This window comes from Xenopus laevis, chromosome 9_10S (genome assembly GCF_017654675.1).
Source record: "Xenopus laevis strain J_2021 chromosome 9_10S, Xenopus_laevis_v10.1, whole genome shotgun sequence".
Classification (NCBI taxonomy): domain Eukaryota; kingdom Metazoa; phylum Chordata; class Amphibia; order Anura; family Pipidae; genus Xenopus; species Xenopus laevis.
In genome coordinates, this window is record NC_054388.1 from 82,935,693 (window position 1) to 82,957,521 (window position 21,829).

At 38.1% G+C, this 21,829-nt stretch overlaps 1 protein-coding gene across 1 annotated transcript in view; it reads left to right on the forward strand.

The window, feature by feature from the left end:
- Nucleotides 1–8,094: 8,094 nt before the first annotated feature.
- tnrc18.S (zinc finger protein 469 S homeolog) overlaps nucleotides 8,095–21,829 on the forward strand; it is a 102,360-nt gene continuing 88,625 nt past the window's right edge. The window contains exons 1-3 of the mRNA XM_041579208.1: nucleotides 8,095–8,326; nucleotides 8,956–9,018; nucleotides 10,660–10,888. Of these exons, the coding sequence (XP_041435142.1) occupies nucleotides 8,956–9,018; nucleotides 10,660–10,888 (292 nt within the window). The 5' untranslated portion in view covers nucleotides 8,095–8,326. The remainder of the gene's footprint in view (nucleotides 8,327–8,955; nucleotides 9,019–10,659; nucleotides 10,889–21,829) is intronic.

Consider the following 21,829-nt stretch of genomic DNA (forward strand, 5'->3'; position numbering starts at 1 on the left):
CTGATCATATATCAATAAGCAGGAAAACAAAACATACAGCTGTTTTTATGGATCATAACAGTAAATACTAATGTACACGTTGTATAACATTTATAATGTAATAGAGGCAGAGAGTTTCATAGTGTATAACAATGTATTATGGACTATAGATTATGTCCAGTCATATGAAAAAGTTTGGGAACCCCTCTCAGCCTGCATAATAATTTACTCTACTTAAAAACAAACTGTTGTATGTCTTTCATTTCCCAGGAACATCTGAGTACTGGGGTGTTTTCTGAACAAAGATTTTTAGAGAAGCAGTATTCAGTTGTATGTAATTAAATCAAAAGTGAAAAACTGGCTGTGCAAAAATTTTGTTACCCTTGGGTACCTCCTGTAATACAGGAGCGGCATATGGGGAGGATTGTGAGAATGGTTACAGACAACCCAAAGATCACCTCCAAAGACCTGCAAGAACATCTTGCTGCAAATGGTGTATCTGTACATCGTTCTACAATTCAGCGCAATTTGCACAAAGAACATTTGTATCATGGCAGGGTGAGGAGAAAGAAGCCCTTTCGGCACTCATGCCACAAACAGAGTCGCTTGTTGTATGCAAATCTCATTTAGACAAGCCGCAGTCTTTTTGGAACAAAGAGACAAAAAATTTTGGTCAAAAAGCGATTTACATGGTTTTTCCAAGAAAAACACCTGCTACCTACTGTCAAATTTGGTGCTGTGCTGTGGGGCTGTGTGGCTAGTTCAGGGACTGGGGCCCTTGTTAAAGTTGAGGGTCGGATGAATTCAACCCAATATCAACAAATTCTTCAGGATAATGTTCAAGCATCAGTCACAAAGTTAAAGTTACGCAGGGGTTGGATATTCCAACAAGACAATGACCTTAAACACACTTGGAAATCTACAAAGGCATTTATGCAGAGGGAGAAGTACAATATTCTGGAATGGCCGTCACAGTCCCCCGACTTGAATATCCTCGAAAATCTATGGGATGATTTGAAGCAGGCTGTCCATGCTCTGCAGCAATCGAATTTAACTGAACTGGAGAGATTTTGTATGGACCAAAGGTCAAAAATACCGCCATCCAGACACTTATCAAAGGCTATAGGAGGCGACTAGAGGCTGTTACATTTGCAAAAGGAGGCTGTTACATTTGCAAAAGGAGGCTCAATTAAGTATTGATGCAATATCTCTGATGGGGTGCCCAAATTTATGCACCTGTCTAATTTTGTTATGATGCATATTTTCTGTTAATCCAATAAGCTTTATGTCACTGCTGAAATATTACTGTTTCCATAAGGCATGTTATATATTAAAAGGAAGTTGCTACTTTAAAAGCTCAGCCAATGATAAACAAAACTCCAAAGAATTAAGAGGGGTTCCCAAACTTTTTCGTATGACTCTACATTTGTGACTGATGCCTATTTGCTGTGGAACACAGGAGCATACTGTTGTACTTTAAATGAAAGAAATTATTACTTATTACAGTTTGTATTAACCTTCACATCTATTGCTTTATGTTGAACATTTAAGGTATATTGTGATTGACCAGGCAGCAGCATAAGACATGTGAATGCTGGGAACACACAGGACAGAGGGTGGGAGGGGTTTCCTTGTTTATTTCAGCCTGTCAGTCATTGCTGTGACCACTTCCTATGAGAGAATGAACAGACACTCTCACACTTCATTTCAAACTTCTGACCTGTCAACATCTCTCTGCAGCTCTGATATAATGACCGTTTTAGGAGGTGAAATGCTTTCAAAACTGTTTTCTTTCTGCATCATTACATGTTTTGAGGAAGGATGAGTAATATATCTGAATATGAAGGTTATATAAAATGTCTCATTTAAGCCTGGTTGACATGTGTGCAGTTTTATACTAGAACTCTAGGGGGCAAATTCACTAAAGGACGAAGTGCCTAACGCTAGCGTTAATTCGCTAGCGTAGGGCATTTTCGTTAATTCGCCGATTCATTAATGGACACTGGCGTAAATTCGCTAGTGTTACTTCGCACCCTTACGCCTGGCGAATTTGTGCAACGGAAGTAACTACGCAAATTCACTCATGCGCGAATTTGTCTGAACGCTACCTTTTACGCCAGACTTCCTTCGCTACCTCAGACCAGACGAAATGCAAAAGAGTAGATAGGGATAGCTTCAAAAAAAAGTTAAACATTTTTCTAAGTCCCAAAAAACGCTGGCGTTTTTTCTTTTTTTATGGGTGATAGGCTGAAAAAGATCTAATTTTTTTTGGGGGGTACCCTCCTTCCCCCTACATTTCCTAACATATGGCACCTAAACTATACAGTGGGCACATGTATAGGGCAAAATAACAACTCTATTTTATTTTATGAAGGTTTCCCTGGCTTGTGTAGTGTAATGTATTTGCTGCTACATATACGTCCATTGTACTTTAACTTGGCGCTGTATGCAAATTAGGCATCGCTAGCGTAACTTTGCTTTGCTTGACGAATTAACGCTAGCGCAACTTCGCTACCGCTCGCCTCCCTGAGCGCAACTTCGGATTTTAGTGAATTAGCGGCACCCTGGCCAAACTTCGTCTGGCGAAGTGCGGCGAAGCCTGCGCTAGCGCAACTTCGCAGGTTAGTGAATTTGCCCCTAAGTATCTAGCTCATAATAACCAAACATGGCATAGTTTCAGTTTCTCAGTTTAGCTCAAATGCGTAGATTATTTTGTGATTGATTTATACAAGTGCTATTCATTAAACTTATGTACAACAAGAGTGTATACTATCCCGTTAAAGGAGAATTCAACCTGTCCTGAAAAAACCCATACCCCCCAACCCAGGTAGACCCCCCTCCCTCCAGGCTAACTCCCCCCCCCCCGCTGGGGAGATGCCCCATACTTACCCCTCTGCGCAGATTCTTCCAGCAAAGTTCCACGCGTCCCATCTTCTGGCTACTCAGTAAGCTGACGGAGAGATCGGTATTTCTGCGCACGCGCAGTTTGCCAACTGCGCATGTGCGGAATTACACGGAAAATGCATATCTCGCAGTCAGCTTAACGAGGCCACAGAATATTGATGTGCGAAACTTCGCTGGAAGAATCTGAGGCGAGGGGTAAGTATGGAGTATCTCCCCCAGGGGGGGGGGTAGTTAGCCTGGGGGGGGGAAGAGGGTCTACCTGGGGTGGGGGGGTAGGGTTTTTTTTTCAGGACAGGTTGATTTCTCCTTTAAAGCCACATTTGCACAATAACATGCAGGGCCGGATTTACATAGTGGGCGCCCCTAGGCCCACTGCCCTTTGTCGCCCCTGTCCCCTTCCCTTTTATCATCTGGACTGGAGCAATGGGGATTGGCGCACGGGAAATCTAACAAAATAATTGTATCTCCAGTACAACCCACTGTTTTTGAATCAATGTGGGTGTGGTTGGGCAGCATGCCGCCCCCCTAAAATCCTGCCACCCTAGGCCCGGGCCTAGGTGGCCTTTCCACAAATCCAGGCCTGATAACATGTATGTATTCTCCTCTGCTGTAATTTTAGCTCAGTCAGTGGTCTGAATTCTCTTTAACATCTTATATTACAGCATTGCAGTTTTACAACACGTGCACACACGAGGAGAAATAGAAAAAGCAAAATATGATTATAGGCACTTTTCAGCATGACATATTTAAGACATAAATGATAACCTACTATTCAGTTGTATTTGGCAATATTTTTTATTTGGATGATAGTGTCCTTTTAAAACTGGAACAATAATGACAGTAACTATGTTGTTAAATAAACACACTGGAACTGATGACAGGCTGGGTAACAACAAAATGTATGAAAATGTATTTCCATTGAGGGTAGCAAGAATTACTGCAGGTAAACACTTACATCATGAAATGTAAGTTTTGTTTACACAATTAAACAATTTGGACATTTTACCTGCAGTGCACCTGCAGTGCATAACATAAAGGAATATTCAAAATTTTGTTATTGTGACAAAAAGAGAGCAACAAAAATCCCTGTTTGTCATTGCTCTAAGGGCAGGGGCACACGGGCAGATTTAGTCGCCTGGCAACTAATCACCTCTTCTGCGGGGCGACAATCTCCCCAAACTGCCTTCCCCCTGCTATAATGAGAAAACGACAGTGCTTCGATTTCTGAAGTCGCCTCACATAGAAACTTTGGGCGACTTCAGAAACCAAAGCGCCACTATTGCAATAGCCCAGGCGATTTTTCATTTTAGCTCTGTTGATCTGCATTGAAAAGTGCAGGTACACCGAGCGGAGGTAGGTCTGAAAAAACCTGCTTTTGTCTTTTTTGGGCCTATCTCCACTTTGTGTATTTGTTTCTCTCGGCCTGCAGAAAAAAAAATGCAGGTTGAGAGCAGCTAAGCCATCGCTCTGTGTGCCCTTGCAGTAAAGGCTGCCATTAGTCTCAGGCAAAGGATGGATTCTCACTAATCATGTACCTCCAGCAATCAAAGGAGTTCCACCAAAAAAAGTATTTTTTTGCATTATTAAAAAAAAAAGTAATTTCAGCAACTTCCAATATAGATACATTTTTTAAAAAATACAGTAGAACAACCCCCCCCATTTTGCATTTTTCAGGGGGACCAGAGAAAATTGTATAATATATAGGGGGGACCACAAAACAACATGTAAAATGAGGGAACACTTAAAATCAGGGGATGTAAATTTGAGGTTCTACTGTAAGTGGTTTTAAAGTTTGTTTTTTTCAAATGTAACTAAAGTGACAAGCAGGGTTTCTGTTTTATAGGTTTGACTTTTAGAACAATGTAACAAGAGTCTGGTCTCCTCCGTCTTATTTGTGTACATTTTAAGGTGGCCATACACAGGCAGATTAAGGCTGCTATCGGTCCTTTAGACCAATTTGGCAGCTTAGCTGCCCGTGTTTGAGGGCTTCCGACGGGTCTTCCCGATCGATATCTGGCCACGATGTCGATCGGGAAAGTTTAATTTTTCAGGCTATCAACCAGTCGGAGCCCATTGCTCCTCATTGTAATCCGTCGTTCAACCCTAGTGCCAAACGTTCAGAATATAACCCTGCGTTGGTGGGCATATCGGGGAAAGATCTGATCATTTGGCAATGTCGCCAAACAAGTATTTTATAGTGTATGGCCAGCTTTACTTGAAATATTGTTGGAGTCAGATACTGCTTTTAGCAGCAATTACATTTAGCAACAACTTTAAAACCATCTATAACTACATTCCATGTGTGTGTTTTTTTTTTATATATATTTAAGGAAGAAGCACATACTTTTGCATGTATGTGTATATATATATATATATATATATATATATATATATATATATATATATATATATATATATATACACACACACACACATATGGTTTTATAGTCTACATTTTATTGCAAGATCATAGGAAAAAAAAGCAAAAACTATACAAAAAACACACACATATAATATCTTGTTATTGTTCCTTTACGGGCAATAAAAGGTATCATAAAACCACAGAAAACTAGGGACAATGGCATTATTGCACGGTGAAGTGGTTGTTTGCTAATAGAGTTCCAAGCCATGGGTGCAGCTGCATTACAGCCTGGACATGTACTCGCTCGCCCGAAAGAATGCTCTCCTTAATTTTAGACAAGCCTCAGTCTTGACAAAGCTGACAATACAGTAAAATAAATAAACACAGTCTGCACAAATACAAGCGCGGCTGATGAGCTTAAAACACTCCTTGGCTCACCAGCATACAGAAGCAAACATAAAAAAAATAATGTAATACCGACTTCAAGAATACGGTCGCCTGCTGCCCAGGACATGCCAAGATTCTCCCAACTGTCGTTTCCCCCCTCCCCGCTGCACTCCTCCTCTCTTCTCTCCCTGTTACTTTCTTGCTTCTCTTCCTCCTGATCGCTGTGCTCTATCCACGGGGGCCTTAAAACCGACTGCTATGGGTTTGGTCAAGGGCGACTTGAAACTGTCAGGAGTTCAAGCTCTTTTTAAAATAAATATATTTGATATTTAGATAAAGACTTTATTTATAAAGCAAAAACAGTTGACTAGAACTGCCTTACTTCTTAAAACGCACTGGGAAGGGTACACAACTTTCTAACTTTTAGGGGGTGGGAGATTATATACAGGCCTGAACTGGCAATCTGTTGGTTCTGGCAAATGCCAGAGAGGCTACTGTAAGTTGCCATAGAAAGTGACTATTAGGGCAAGGCCAGACGTGGCGTTTTGGCGTGGTTTCTACGATGCGTTTTTAAAAAAGAACAGCCAGGTGTAAATACACCACTGAAACCGTCAACATGTGTTTTTCAGCACGTAGGATTCTTTTCCCAACATGCACTTCTCATTGTTTGCATTGTTCTCATTGAGAATTTGTACGCCATATTTAAAATACGCTGCGTATTTACGCAAAGTGTGGTTTCAAACGTGCAGATCCAAGAGTCTATTGATTTGGTAGTTTGACGTATTGGCGTCCTGTGGCGGATTTCAGCTTGCAAGCGCCCTGTGTGAATTGCCATAGTGCGTTTTCCGTTAGTTTCAGTGGTAGTGCAGTTTATGCGTATTTACACAAAGTGAAAATGCCACGTCTGGCCTTGCCCTTAAGTGGGCTGGTGGGGGCAGTTTGGGCTTCTGTTTACTTGAAATGCCAGGGCCTATTTTGAATCCCAGTCCAGACCTGATTATATAGACAATTAGACAGACATTTATCATAATCATAACACCTTCCCAGTGTAGGTTTCAGTGTTTTTGTACCTGCTCGCTACAGATGACAGAAATTATTTTCCACCAACTTGAAGGGGCGTTTCACCTTTACGGTTAATTTGAAGCAACTTTTCAATTGGTTTTCATTGTTTATTTTTCATAGTTTTATAGTTATTTGCCTTTTTCTTCTGACTCTTTGCAGCTTTCAAATGGGCGTTGCTGACTCCCTTCTAAAAAAGAAATGCATTGTTACTTTTTATTACTGATCCTTCTATTCAGGCCCTCTGCTATTCATATTCCAATCTCTTATTCAAATCAATGCATGGTTGCTAGGGGAATTTGGATCCTAGCTACCAGATTGGTTATGATGCAAATTGAAGAGCTGCTGAATAAAACGCTAAATAATTCAAAAACCTTCAATTATAAAAAATTAAAACAAATTGCAACTTGTCTTAGATTACAATATCACTCTTTACATCATACTAAAAGTTATCGAAAAGGTGACCCACTCCTTTAACCCCAACTGTTTCTAAACAAGAGCTGTAATGGTCCATACAGAGTCCAAGGATGAAGTGCGGAGGGGTTGTTCACCTTTGTGTTAACTGTTAGTATGATGTAGAGTGATATTCTGAGACAATCTGCAATTGGGTTTCATTAATTATTTGTAGTTGTTTAGCTTTTTATTCAGCAGCTCTCCAATTTGCAATTTCAGCAATCTGGTTGCTAGGGTCCAAATTACCCTAGCAACCATGCATTGATTTGAACAAGAGACTGGAATATAAATAAAAGAGGGCCTGATTAGAAAGATGAGTAATAAAAAGTAGCAATAACAATACATGTGTATACTTACAGAGCATTTGTTTTTTTAGAAGGGGTCAGCGACGCCCATATGAAAGCTGCAAAGAATCAGAAGAAAAAGGGAAATAACTATCAAAAGTAGAGTATGAAAACCAATTGAAAACTTGCTTAGAATTGAACATTCTATAACATACCAAAATGTAACTTAAAGGTGAACCACCCCTTAACTTGCAAACAGCAGCAGCACCCAGAACCTGGAAAAGAAATACAAGAACACAGCACTCTATTAATACGGGTGGAAGCTCTTCTGCCCAATCAAGTGTAGCAACTTACCGATTTTTACATATTTAGGATCTGACATCTTCTGAAAAGAAAAAAAAATCACCTCTCTTGGATGTCAAGCCGAGGGTAGACTAGAAACCAACTCAAAATATTCTCATTACCCGTTTAGAACATTCAGCCTTCCTAGGGGGAGCCTTGAAACCCCCGCAGCCCATGGTCGGTATCTGGGTTTATAGGAATGGCTGTGGGCCAAAGTGTTTATATGCGTTTGATTGACGCGGACGTCGACCAATCGTGGGTTTACTATACGTTCGCTGATTGGACAGCCCCAGAGGAGGCGTACCTAAGGATACAATGCTTGTTTCATTACTAAATCTGAGCGCGTTGTTGGTGTAAAATGTGTTTTCTTCGGATTTTGTTTTGAGAGGCATCGGAATTGGACTATGGCAGTGGCCATGGCACCTGGAGCTACAATTTCAACCTTGTTTTAAAAAGCCAGCCTTCCTGGATGTTTCAGTTTCATAAACCTCGGACTCTGGTTATTCCACGTCCCGAAGCACAAAAGAAATGAGTTGCGGAGCAACTTAGCCTAAAGGTAAAAGCTGCGTCAGGAACTGCGTAATAATTCACTAGGCAAAGCGTTTTGCGACGGTGCGATCATGTTGTTGCTGCTGTGCTGCGGAGAAGAGCTTCCTAGAACTGCAGAGAGAGCGAGAGAGAGACAGGAGACTTTTTTTTATTATTATTATTTACTGGGGACGGTAGACCTGTTCTAGCCGTTTAATTAAAAACAGGGATTCAGCCATTTTAACTCTGTGCCAGTTCCCCTCTTTCTACACCGCTTCCATCTCCTTGTGGCCGTAGCTTTCGCAAGAGCCGTGATATTCTTCCAGCAGTGAGGCGGTTTGCGTGAAATCTTGGACACATCCGCGCTTGTATACATGCCCTGCGTTATATTATTGCGCATACCGTTTTACAGTCTAACTGCCCCTCACACAGACCAATTCTTAGTTTCATCCCATCCATTTTAGGGCTGGTTTATTCAGAAGTTGTCATCTGTGCTTTAAAAAAAACAAAAATGCTTTTTGGACTATATTCTATGGGCAATTGACTTGTTTATATGGACAGCCCTGTTTCATTGGTTACTATCCACCTTTATAAATCTTCTTTAGAATTTTTAAGAGACACTGAAATGCCCAGTTTCACTTCATTTTCTTCCCATAGATGAAGAGGGAAAATTCTTGGCTGAAAATAGATCTGCTCCATATTATTCCAAATATGAACAGGGTAAGGGGGTGTGACCCTCTCATTTTTATATCCGAGAATATTCTCCTCCGACATTCTTGTATAAAACCTCATCCTGAGGAGCTTTACATAAAGAAAATATAATGACACCTTTTTGTGATAACCATTTTATGTACATTTTTAATGCTATTCGGTGCATAAAAATAACATTTTATACAATTAGTATAGGACTGTTAATCTGTATGCAGCAGACAACACAGTAATCTGCTATGGTTTGTTTCATCTGAAGCTAATTAAGGAGGGGGTAGGCAGAAGGTAAAACTGAAAATATTCTCAGGTTGGTATCAAGCCCAAGAGCACAGCCATCCATCATTGCAATTTTTAACTGCCCTGTTGCTCCGCCATACAAAGATTTATCTAAAAAATGTCAAGATATTTATTTTTTTTAATTTCTGCAGGCGATTTGTATTTGTAATTATTTAACCATAATTTGTCATGCGTTAAAGAATTTCATGGGCATGCACAGGTAATGTCATATGTGTGGTTTTTAAAGAAAAGTGTTGGAAAAAACAAAACAAAAATATAAAGAGCACAGCCATCCACAACAGCAGCAGACAACACAGTAATATGCTTTGGGTTGTTTCATCTAAAGCTAATTAACCAGCAAGTGGAGGGGGTAGGCAGGAGGTAAAAGTGCAAATATTCTCAGGTTGGTATCAAGTCCTTGAACAAAGCCATCCACCATTGCAATTTTTAAATGCCCTGATGCCCTGCCATAAAAAATTTTTTTTATATGAAATGTCAAGATATTTTTTATTCTTTTCATTTTCTGGAGTCGATTTTTGTATTTGTAATTATTTAGGGTAGGGACACACTGGGCGATTTGGGGAGATTTAGTCGCCTGGCGACTAATCGCCGCGACTTTCCACGACCAATCTTCCCCGAATGCCTCCCCTCGCTCTGCGCCTGGCTAAAATGAAAAATCGCCTGCGCTAATCACACGCAGCGATTCGTTTTCCGAAGTCGCCCGAAGTTTCCTCGTGAGGCAACTTCGGGCGACTTCGGAAAACGAATCGCCGTGTGTGATTAGCGCCGGCGACTTTTCATTTTATCCAGGCGCAGAGCGAGGGGAGGCATTCCGGAAGAAAAGTCGCTGCGATTAGTCGCCAGGCGACTAAATCTCCCCAAATCGCCCAGTGTGTCCCTACCCTAAACCATAATTTGTCAGCTGTTAAAGAATTTCATGGGCATGCACAGGTAATGTCATATGTGTGCTTTTAAAGAAAAGTGTTGGGAAAAACAAAACACCGGAAATTGGTCCAAATCCCGTCCAAATCAATTGAAATGTTTTTGAGTATTGTGCATGGGTATGATTACAACCTAGAGATTCAGAAAAGTGCTTTATCTTTTATTCATAATGCTGCCCAGGTATAACAACATAGTGATTTTTCAATTAATATTGGAACAAATCTGCAACAGTTACTTGTCTCAGTGGCATGGCTAAAAAAAATAAATCTCCAGTTCCAATAAATGTGCAGTATATCTCTCCTGAGAGTTAATACGAAGGTTCTAGTGTATTGCTACTGATTAGGCAAAGCACAGTGTTGTTGTTGTGTGTTTATTTTTAGTGTTGGCATTGTAGCTGTATGGCTTTATTTAAAAACCTTATGGATCTTTCTCCAGGGTTATGCACATCCTGTGAACCATGGCATGGATCAAGAGAGTGGTGTGAGAATGGATGGCCGGGAGTTTGTACACATGCCTCCACCGCTTCTACCTGGGCATCCTATGGAGGGAGTCCGAGGTGGAGTTGCTGGTGCTACTGGGCGTCTTGTGTCATCTACTGGGCATCTTTCTCCGCTACAGACAACAAAATACCTACCGACAACTCTCGGCTTACACTCCCACCCAGGTAAGATGTTCCCTTTGTTACTATTGGTAGCTCGTTATGTTCCTGCCACTTCTCTCTTGGTTTCTGTAGTATAGATAAATCCAGTGGTGGGGGAGGGTAACCCTTTCTTCCCACGATCAGTGCATGTGAAAAACTATTCTGCGCATGTGCCTATTGGGGAGGGGGGCAGGTGGAGTGCCACGCTTAGGGCTGTGAAAGGTATCTGAATGTACCCTCTTTTCTAAAAGTATAAGGCTATTAAAAGTCGCAGAGGAGTTCCATGACCAGCACAATATGAGGTCTGAGTGCTTTTATACAGGTAATGGAACACTTTCTAATATCCCCATGCTGTAGAAAGAGAGATTTTATATCTTATAGTAAATACATTTCATTGAGTTATGTGACACAAATTATATCACTGAGGACAATGATAACTGATACATCCTTAAGCAACGTTATACATTTACTCCCTATTGTAAAATATAAGGATGATATGTCACCAAGGAGTTTTGTGACCCTATAAAGGCACAAGACCAGTGGTGTAACTAGCTTACAGGTATTCTGCATGGTAGTCCTTTTCTCCAGCCACTTTTGCCTGTTAAATTTTGCCCCTGTGTAAAAGAGCGACAGGCAGGCTGCTGGCAGTAGTAGCTGAGGGATGGACAGACTGCTTGCAATGGGCTTGCCAAATATATTTTTGAGTGGGGGAGCAGTTATTTCAATGACACTGTGTTTATACAGGTCGTGGAACTAAGAGGTGACTTCTAATATCCTCATGTTTTACTGGGAGGTTATTATTATTGAAATACACAAGTTTCGGCTAGTCATGTGACACAAATTACATGACTAAGCACTGATTATAACTGACGACATCACTAAGCACCATTTATAAACAAATTACGCAATATTTGACTGTTGCATAATATATACAGTTACATAGTAAATTATGTTGAAAAAGCGCACCATGAGGTTTAACCCCTTTGTTCAAAAATCCTAAACAATTTCTAGTTTATCCAGCATCCAGAGGAAGGCCAAAAATAAAATCCTTCTGGAACTGTCTCCAGTTTGTCTTAAAGGGGGAGGGGGAAACCTATCCCAAAACAGTTTCTTCACTGACAATGTACTATTAGAAAAATTACTTTGAAAAAGGACTTGGTTATCCCAGAAAAGCTTTTCTGCAAGTGCAATATTTAATCTTATACACAACAATATAAGTGAAAGTATACACCATGTCTTTATATGACTCCAGGAATTTTTTTTTTTTTGCCAAATGTTTAAAGTGAAATTTTTAATAAATGCTGGGTGATTTGCTATAAAAACATTTGTAGATAATTGAAATTTATATATATATATATATATATATATATATATATATATATATATATATATATATATATATATATATATATATATATATATATATACACAAATGTTTTGTCTCACATTTTTGAAAATGTGTTATTACTAAATTTGTGTTCATATCTATACGTTTATTAGTGACTCTTAATTTGTCTTTCTATTCTTTTGTTTGAGTTGTGTGTTTTTGTAGGTCTGTGCACAGAAATAGGAAAATGTAATTTTACATATGTATACAATAGTCTTAAACTGCCTTTGAGTGGCCAAATACAAACTTTTTTTAAAAAAAACAATTTCCTGTGTTTTAATTGGGAGCTCCACCCAAAAACAGTTTTTGCATAATTAAAGCAATATCAATATGCATTAAAGGGATCGTTTACCTTTAAACACTTTTTTTCCCCAGTTGGTTTCAGATAGTTCACCAGAAATAGACTTTCCAGTTACTCTCTATTTTTTATTTGTGACCATTTTTCTAAGATTGAAGTGTAAAGTTTAATTTTTCACCTTCTAAAGCAGCTCTGGGAAGGGGGGTTGCTGACCATGTAAACTGTTCTAAATTGATACATTTCATTTTCCCTGCTGAGCAGAATCTCTGAGTTTCATTCAAAAGCAGCTGTTAGAATTAATACAATAGTTGCTAATATGCCACAGATACTGCTGAGAAATGTATCAACTAATGCAGTGATCCCCAACCAGTAGCTCGCGAGCAACATGTTGCTCTCCAACCCCTTGGTTGTTGCTCCCAGTGGCCTCAAATTCCAGGCTTGTAGGCAAGTTTTAGTTGCATAAAAACCAGATGCACTGCCAAACAGAGTCTCAATGTAGGTTGACAATTCACGTATGGGCTACCAAATGGCCAATCACAGCACTTATTTGGCACCCCAAGAACATTTTTCATGCTAGCGTTGCTCCCCAACTCCTTTTACTTCTGAATGTTGCTCACGGGTTCAAAAGGTTGGGGATCCCTGAACTAATGTAGCAAATTGTAACATTTCAGAATTTGCACCTTGATTATTGAGCTGCCAGACTATAACACTAGAGACAGAAACATTAACCTTTAGACTTCAACTTTGAAAAAAACTTAAAAAATAAATGGAAAGTATTTGGAAAAAGTCTTTATTTCTGGCGAACAAACTAAAAATAACGCCATTCCAAAAAGTGTTTGGAAGGTGAATAATCCTGTTTAATGTTGAAAGCACTGACAATGTTTAAGTATTTGTCAGTGTAGTTACTATTTGATGCACCATGTCTGACTTTTTATATTTTCTGTACTTCTGGTCCTGGGACCGTGTAGCAGAAGCCGGCTAATTTAACAAACCTGGAGGAGAACTGAATTCTCATACATTGTTTAGAGCCAAGAACCAGAGAACAGAAAGGCAATTACAATTACTTTTATAAGTAACTTTACAACCACTGAAAATGTCTAATTGCAAAAGTTTCTTTGTATGACATGTTTTGGTGCTGTTCCATTTTACCTTTGGCTACTGTTAAAGATGCCCTGCATTTGTATATTTCTCCCGACACAGAATGGGCATAAATATTTTTAGCAATTGTTTAAAAAGTCTTTCTATTTATATCGTTTATTTTTATCAATAACAGTGGATCAATGTGCAGTTGCATAGTTTCCCATGCTCTTCAGTAGAATGCTGTAGCACTGACACTGGCAGTATATAGGTTGGCTCCAATCAGGAACACTGCAAAGAACATTTCTATGTGGTGACTTTCAGGTCTGGACTTAAGCTGGCCATAGATGCAAAGATCCGATCGTAAAAACCTTGATTCACACGATTTTTGGACCGTGTGTGGAGTGTCCTAACATTTGTTGTGCCATGCCTATTGGTCGTTTAGTCGATCGGACAGGTTAGAAGATTTCTGTCGGCTACCGATATCTGACAGTTTTCAGTGGGAGACTGTCACAAGCTTTGTTGGAAATAAACTTTCGTATGATTTAATGTTATGATGGTTATATATATATATATATATATATATATATATATATATATATATATATATATATATATATATATATATATATATATATATATATATATATATATATATATATATATATAAAATTTTTTTTTTTTTTTTTTTTTTTTTTTTTATTCTTTTTCTTTCTGAATTTACTCTTGATTTGCCTTGATATACGGTCGCAGTATGTTGTAATGCTGCTTGGTTTTCACCAGTGGGTATTATTGAGAATGTAATGTTCCCCATTTGATGATATTGTTTTATTGCATGTTATATATGGGAGCGAACATAATGTATGGATACCAAATGTTACTATATGACTTGTATTCTGAGTTTCTCTTACAATAAAAATTTATTGAAAAAAACCAAGCAAAAAACTTTCGTACGATTGCTGTAGTGGCAAAACATCGGCTGATCTGTTCTTTTACTACTTTATTTGATCTGAATGGTTAGTGGCAGGTCGGGAGATTGGGATGTTCGATCGTTTGTCCGATATAGCAGGTAAATCTGCACGTCTATGGCCAGCTTAAGATTCAAAATAGTCCCTGGCTTTTTAAGTACACACAGTCCCAAACAGGCCAAGTAATTAGTGACTGTGTATGGCATTTTGCAGCAGCCCCTCTGGCATTTGTCAGAATTTGCAGATTGCCAGTCCAGGCTAGTGGCTGCTTATTATCACTAGGGTATGCTACAGATAAAGCTCTTTCTCTCCACACCTAATGTAGTCGGGTCGAGTAATTGGCTGACAATGCATTTTGTACTGTGTAAATGAGTGAGGAAAGAGGCTGGAGGTGCATTGCCCTGTTTCTTTCTGGCTCAATTCTCCCGACTCCCAAACCAAAGTTGTATAGAAGAGGCTTGGTGGCCCCATACTCCATTATAATAGGGCCAGATCCCCAATAATGAATGAAGGTACATTATATATGAAAATTTAAATGCTGCTCCTTTTTTTGACAGAAGAGACCTATGGGAAATATTTATTAAAAAGAAAACATCCCCTTTAAGGATGTTTAGGCTGCCATGGTTTTTGCTGACAGCAGTGCAATAGTCAAAATTCCATGTCATTATCTATTTCTTACCTGTGGGAAACATTTATCAAAAGGAAAACCTCCCCTGTACGGATTTTTTTTTTACTGTGTCAGACTGGGCTGTATGGGGCCCATAGGGGCTACCACCTCAGGGGCCACCCACCCCGATCGCTAAGTCTGCCAGCCTAAACCTGCGGTACCCATCTCCCGCCTCCACATGCCACAAATTCACTAGCTGTCAGGTCCAGGCAAGTAGCGGGTCTGAGTCACGGTGGGCCCACCATGTTTTTTCCCCAGTTTCCTGTTGTCCCAGTCCAACCTTGTTTATGGGTTTCCCTGAAACTAAGCAATAAACAAAGCCCTACATGTCACAGGCCTTGCTCTCTAGTAATACTGACTTTTTTTTTTTTTTGTGTAAGAGTTGTGTTTTTTTAAATTTAATTCTAAACCGTGTATGTGCTCTAAATTTTTTGTGGTTTATGGTGCTTTCGTTGTTAAAGGAACAGTAACACCAAAACACATTTTTTTTGAAGTAATCAAAATATAATGTGCTGTTGTGTACAACTGATGTATTTGCTTCAGAGACACTCAATCTCTCTCTCTCTCTCTCTCTCTCTCTCTCTCTCTCTCTCTCTCTCTCTCTCTCTCTCTCTCTCTCTCTCTCTCTCTCTCTCTCTCTCTCTCTCTCTCTCTCTCTCTCTCTCTCTCTCTCTCTCTCTCTCTCTCCACATTGATGGCAAAACAATCCAAAAAAAAAAAAAACCAGCTTTCAAGCATTCCTGGTAATTTTGTCATTCGATATTTTAGGCCACAGGTTTGGGGGAAGTAACTGGAAGATTGGAGACCTTGATCCTCCCGGCTGGTATAAAGTGGAACATTTGCGATTAATGTTTTTGTTCAAAATCTCTAGTAAAAAAAAAAATATGCAGCAGCAGACTTCTCGCTGTACCTTTTATATGTAGTCTGTATAGCAGTCCTATTCTAATGTCGCACATAGCAGTTTCTCCACAGGCACAAACAACAAGCAGACCCCTTCTGCCCAGTGTGTATCTGCAGTAACAAATTCATTCCTGCAATCACTGCTCGCAAGGGGCAAATTTCAGCCAACAAATTCTCACTGGAGTGTTTTCAGTTTATAGCCTGTACTCTGTGCAGTGTCAGGTGAATTGCTTTCATAGCACTGCAAAGATTCATGAAGCAGTAGGGGGCCAAATTAATGGTCCGTTAGAAATGTTTTAACTTCCTGTATAATAAACCTCTCTCTTATATGTAAACCTCAGGCACAGGCTCTGTCTGGGGGAGTGGTATCTGAATACTGTGATTAGGCTTGATACATATATTTTTCTGAACAGCAGTGGCATAATTAGATGATACTGGGCCCCCAACATATACAGAGGGTGTCCTGTTTTATCAATAGATTGTGATATTATTTGGGCCTCATGGGTCCCTCAATACCCCCTGGGCCCCCTTGCAGTGAAGGGTCTGCTTCCTCTGTAGTTATGCACTGCCCACCAGCGATTTACATTCATGCCAATGGAAAGGGAACATCACACTGTTGCCCTTGCTGGAGAGGGTTAAAGGTGGGAGAATATATAGTTGTATGTGTGCTAAAGCCCTAAATACTGAACATTCAAAAAATGCAAAGAGGGAGGAAAAAAGCAAACATTTTTTTGACCATGCCTGTTTTATGGCCACACTCCTAATTACCATGTCTATTTTACAAAATTTGCTTTTACAATATTGCTTTAGAGGTTAACCGCTATCTATAAAATATTGATTAGGTCTGTTCTCTCCTGTAACTATTCCCCCCCCCTCTCTATCTACAATTGATAAAAGCTTTATTTATAGTGTGTGTGCACACACGCACACACACAAAAAAGGCCAGAAGATAAAATTGCTGTTTAAATGTAACCGTTTGTGGTGGTTCTTTGAAACAATTTATTCTTTTAGATTCCTGTCAGTTCAGTGCCTTTTTTGTCTCCACACTCTTCTGTCCTATTATGTGCCGAAGGTGCGTGTAAAAATGGTTCGATGTATATTATAAGCTGGGTGTGCTTTTGCTTAAACTGCCATCATTTGTTTTCGTATATATTTTTTTGGCACCAGTGCCCATTGGTGACATTTCCGGTCTTATTCGGATTGCCCAAGTTGCTTTTTGCTTTGTCCTGTTCAAACCTGATCTTGCACAGTATTTATTGAACTTTGACTATGGCCATTGCCTCCTGCCCTGACCCTTAGCTTGACTGTAATTTTGCCTCATCCCTGCCTGTACCTCTCTGTTGCAAAAAGTCTGGTCTTTTAAATGGAGTGGGTTCTCTATTAATACTGCAGGGTCGGACTGGGCCGGTGGGACACTGGGTAGAAACCAGGTTGGCCCCACTGACCCAGACTCTTCTGCTGCCCATCCTCCACTCTGTTCTTGCCGTCCTCCAGCCCCTATGGAGGGAACAGGTACATGCTGGGGGGGGGGGGTTTCTGCAGAAGAATTGTCTGCCATTTTCTAGTAAGCTAAAAAAACTCGTGGAAAATATATTATCCTTTCTCTCTCTTCCCCCCCCCTCCCCTGTTAACAGCATTGGCATTGTGTAATTTTTACTTGCTGCGCTGTTAAACAAAAAAAACTAAAAAAAAAAAAAGGATTAATTTATATTCTGCATAGAGTGCTACATAGAGTGCTACATATCCAATAATTTGAGTTTGGATTACATTTTAAATTAGTAGTGAACAAATATTCTGCATGTAAGTGTACTTTTACTTCTGTTATTAACCAATATATTAATATTTTATACGGAATTCTGCATAGACAGAGGGTGAAGTTATTTTTGTTTGGGTAGGCTAAAGGTGGGCCATAAACAGACTGATATAAAGCTAATTTCAGATTTAACAGAATTTTTGCTTGCATCAAAAATTAACCCCGCCCCCACAACTACTTGACCCCAGGCACATTGAGATGAGACGTCGATACAGAGGAGATGTTCTCCACTAAGCTTTTTTTCTTTTCAGGCAATGTTGAGTAGTTACTCATCATACAAATGTGCTTTGTTTAAGCTGATCTTTGAGGATCTGCACATATATATCTAGTTTATATCCTCTTCGTCTGGATCTCTATGAATAACTTTGGTTAAAGAAGACTCGAAGTAGCTCATCAATGCAGATACCCATGCAGAAGCTGTTTCAACTGAGGGCCACTCTCACTGTGAGGTAAATCCAAGCCTGACCATATATAAATCTTTAGTTAAGGCAGAATACAATAAAACTGCTGTTTACATTGTGCACATTTGTACACATATTGTAAGATAATTTAAGATTAAGAATGTTGGTAACTGATACTATTATAAACATTTATTCTGTGACAATTCATAAAGCTCCATTACTTTGTATGGAAATGTGAATACAATTAAGGTAAAAAATGTTTTAATTCTTTTTTTTTTTTTAGATTCCTGCAGAGTGAAGGCGATGCGATTGGCAACAGATCTAATCTCGACATGACCAATGATGAGCCATTTTTGATTATGCAGTATTGCTAAATTATTTTTTTGTCTAAACAGACTTTGGGCATGGCAAACAATTTTTTAAAAATGTTTTGGCTTTGTGGTTTTAACATGTTATAACCATTGCTTCATTTATTGTATAAACTCATTTATCCACTGCTTGTGGATCTGTAGGAGTCATTAGCATTTATGTATTTTTTAGGAAGAGTGTGATGTACGTTATGTTTTTAGATTTGGATGACTGGTGTATTATAAACGTAAGAGCAATAAAACTGTAGCAAGCATTACAAGAAGAACAACAGGAGAAAGGACAGGCTAAGTATATAGATTTATGGTAGGAGAGTTGTGTTCCTCACATTTACAAAGCATTAGTAAGAATTTATATCAGATATACAGTTTAGTTTTAAGTACACAAAGACATCATTATTAAAAAAAAAAAAAAAAAGAATGTCTGACTAGAAAGCTGATAAAAGGTATGGAAAGTGGGGCAAGTCACTAAAAGATGTATTTCTATGGAAATTTCGGCTCATAAAGTAATTGTTCAGTATAAAAATAAAAACTGGGTAAATAGGCTGTGCAAGATAAATAATATAGTTAGCTAGGCAAAAGTGTATAAAGGCTGCAGTGACTAGATGTCCTATCTTGGTTTCCAATGATTAGTTACTTTTCTTTTGAATGTAACCTGCATGCTAAGGATCAATTGCAAACTTACTGAACAGTTATGTCCCATGTAGCTCCTGACTAACTTTGAGTTAGAGAGTTGCAAAAGAGGAAGTTGGGCTCTGTATATATATATATATGTGTGTGTATGTATGTATGTATGTATGTATGTATATATGTATATATATATATATATATATATATATATATATATATATATATATATATATATATATATATATATATATATATATATATATATATATATATATATATATATATATATATATATATATATATTATGATATGATGGATTACACTCATTGAATTCAATGAGTGTGCTGATCCTTCATCACTATACATTTACCATATTGATTGTGCACCAAAGTCTCGTAAAGAATTGTGTACTTTTATTTTTATATATATATATATATATATATATATATATATATATATATATATATATATATATATATATATATATATATATATATATATATAATAATTTATTTTAATATATGCATTGACAAATTACAGGACAAGCACTTGTGGGTAACTTAAATCATTTAACATTTGATCTGTTATTAATAATGTACTTAAATAAATCTTATTTGCATTCAACTTTCATGCTTGGTTATTGACCGATGTCCTTTATTATCTTATTTTGCGTTGTTTTATTTAATGAAGAAACATGATAGCTTTTATGAGTATTAAATTGACAAAATTTAATGAAGTTGCAGATGCTCATTTTGTGTTTGCATTTATCTGCTATTTAGTGAAAAGCATGTTACATCTATACTACAGATTTATTCATGGATATTATAAAAAAAAAATCAGGGATATGCCTAAACAAATCAGCAAGAAGGGCTGCACTGATTCAATTTAAACTTTGATGCAAGCTGTGCTGCCAGCAACATGCATTTAATTGGATGTGTCCTTGAATTTTCACTTTCTCTGGTAACCCTATATTGCAATTTAAGGATCCTTTATATGGAATGAGACCCAGGATTTTCCAGATAAGGGTTATTTCTGTATTTTGAATGACTATGCCTTAAGTCTACCACAAAAAAATAAAAAAAATAAATGTTGAATAAAGCCAATAGAATTATTTTGCTATCAATATGGATGCATGTAGCTTAGTTAGCGAGTACGATGTATTGTTTTATTATAACCGAGAAAAAAATTAAAATATTTTTTAGATTTAGAATTAATTGTTTAAAATTTACTTTTTGGGTGATGGCCTTCACGTAATTCAGATCTTTCTGGATTGCAGGTTTCAGGATAACAGATCTCATATGGAATTTTTATGGGTATTTTCTAAATATTAATGACCAGTATTACTAGCAAGAAACTTATACGTATAAAACTATTATAAGGAAACAATTCTTAATAACTTGGGCCCTCCTTCCCTCCTTTGGGCATTGCTTGGTACATCCCTAAACTTTCACTATTTTACGTACCTGATCCAAAAAATGCTGAGTTGGGCAGGATTGACAGTACCATCTCACAATACTTTGTCCTCTTCTCTGCAATAGTAAGAGAAGGCTTACTTGTGAGGCTGCCGATTCCTCTATCACTGGGCACCAGGATAAGAACCTTTGGGAGTGTGTGGTGTGCGGCTTCTCCATATTCTATTGGCTCTTCTCTGCAATATCCAAACATAAATACACAAATTTGAAGCTGAGGGGAGGGGGTAGAGGTCTCTGGAGGGGCCATGATATTTAGGGTTTCATTTGCTGTTAAAATATTTTTATTCTGTATAACTATGAAACAAAACAAAGTTGCTAACATTATCCTGTGTATACTGATCTTGTAAAAACCAAAATCATTCTATAAAATTGTATATTGTCCATACACTGTTCTGTACAAATCTGAATAGTATACACAAACATAACATTTTTCAGTTGGCATACAATTCTTATGGAACCACTGAATCATAAATTATGAAGATCCTGATATTAAAAAGCCCATATGAAAGTACAGTACAATAACAACCCAACAGTAACACCAAAAATGAAAGACCGCTTGCTGTAGTAGTGTTTCTGAACCAAACACACCACGTATTTGATGTATTTTCATTACGTTAAAACACTTTATTTTTTGATGTTGCTGTTCTTTTAAAAATCTACCTACATACATTGCAGAAAAATATTTCAATATGGAAATGTGTATAAAGATTGCTTCCAATTATTACAGAGAACTGTAAATATACCACATACTGAATATACAATAAACTGAATATTTCCCATGTAATCAAACTTCTATGAATAAATAAGCATGTCTAAATAAAATTCCATATTTAAAACACTCATAAATATTCCAGAGGTTTATATTAAATATAGAAAACATTTACTTACAGAAGTGTCTAGCCTGGCTACATTCTTTAAAAACATAACATGACAGGCTGGTTGCTGTAAAACTTTTTTTTGTGTTTTGCCCCCTCTCCTTATGCTAGG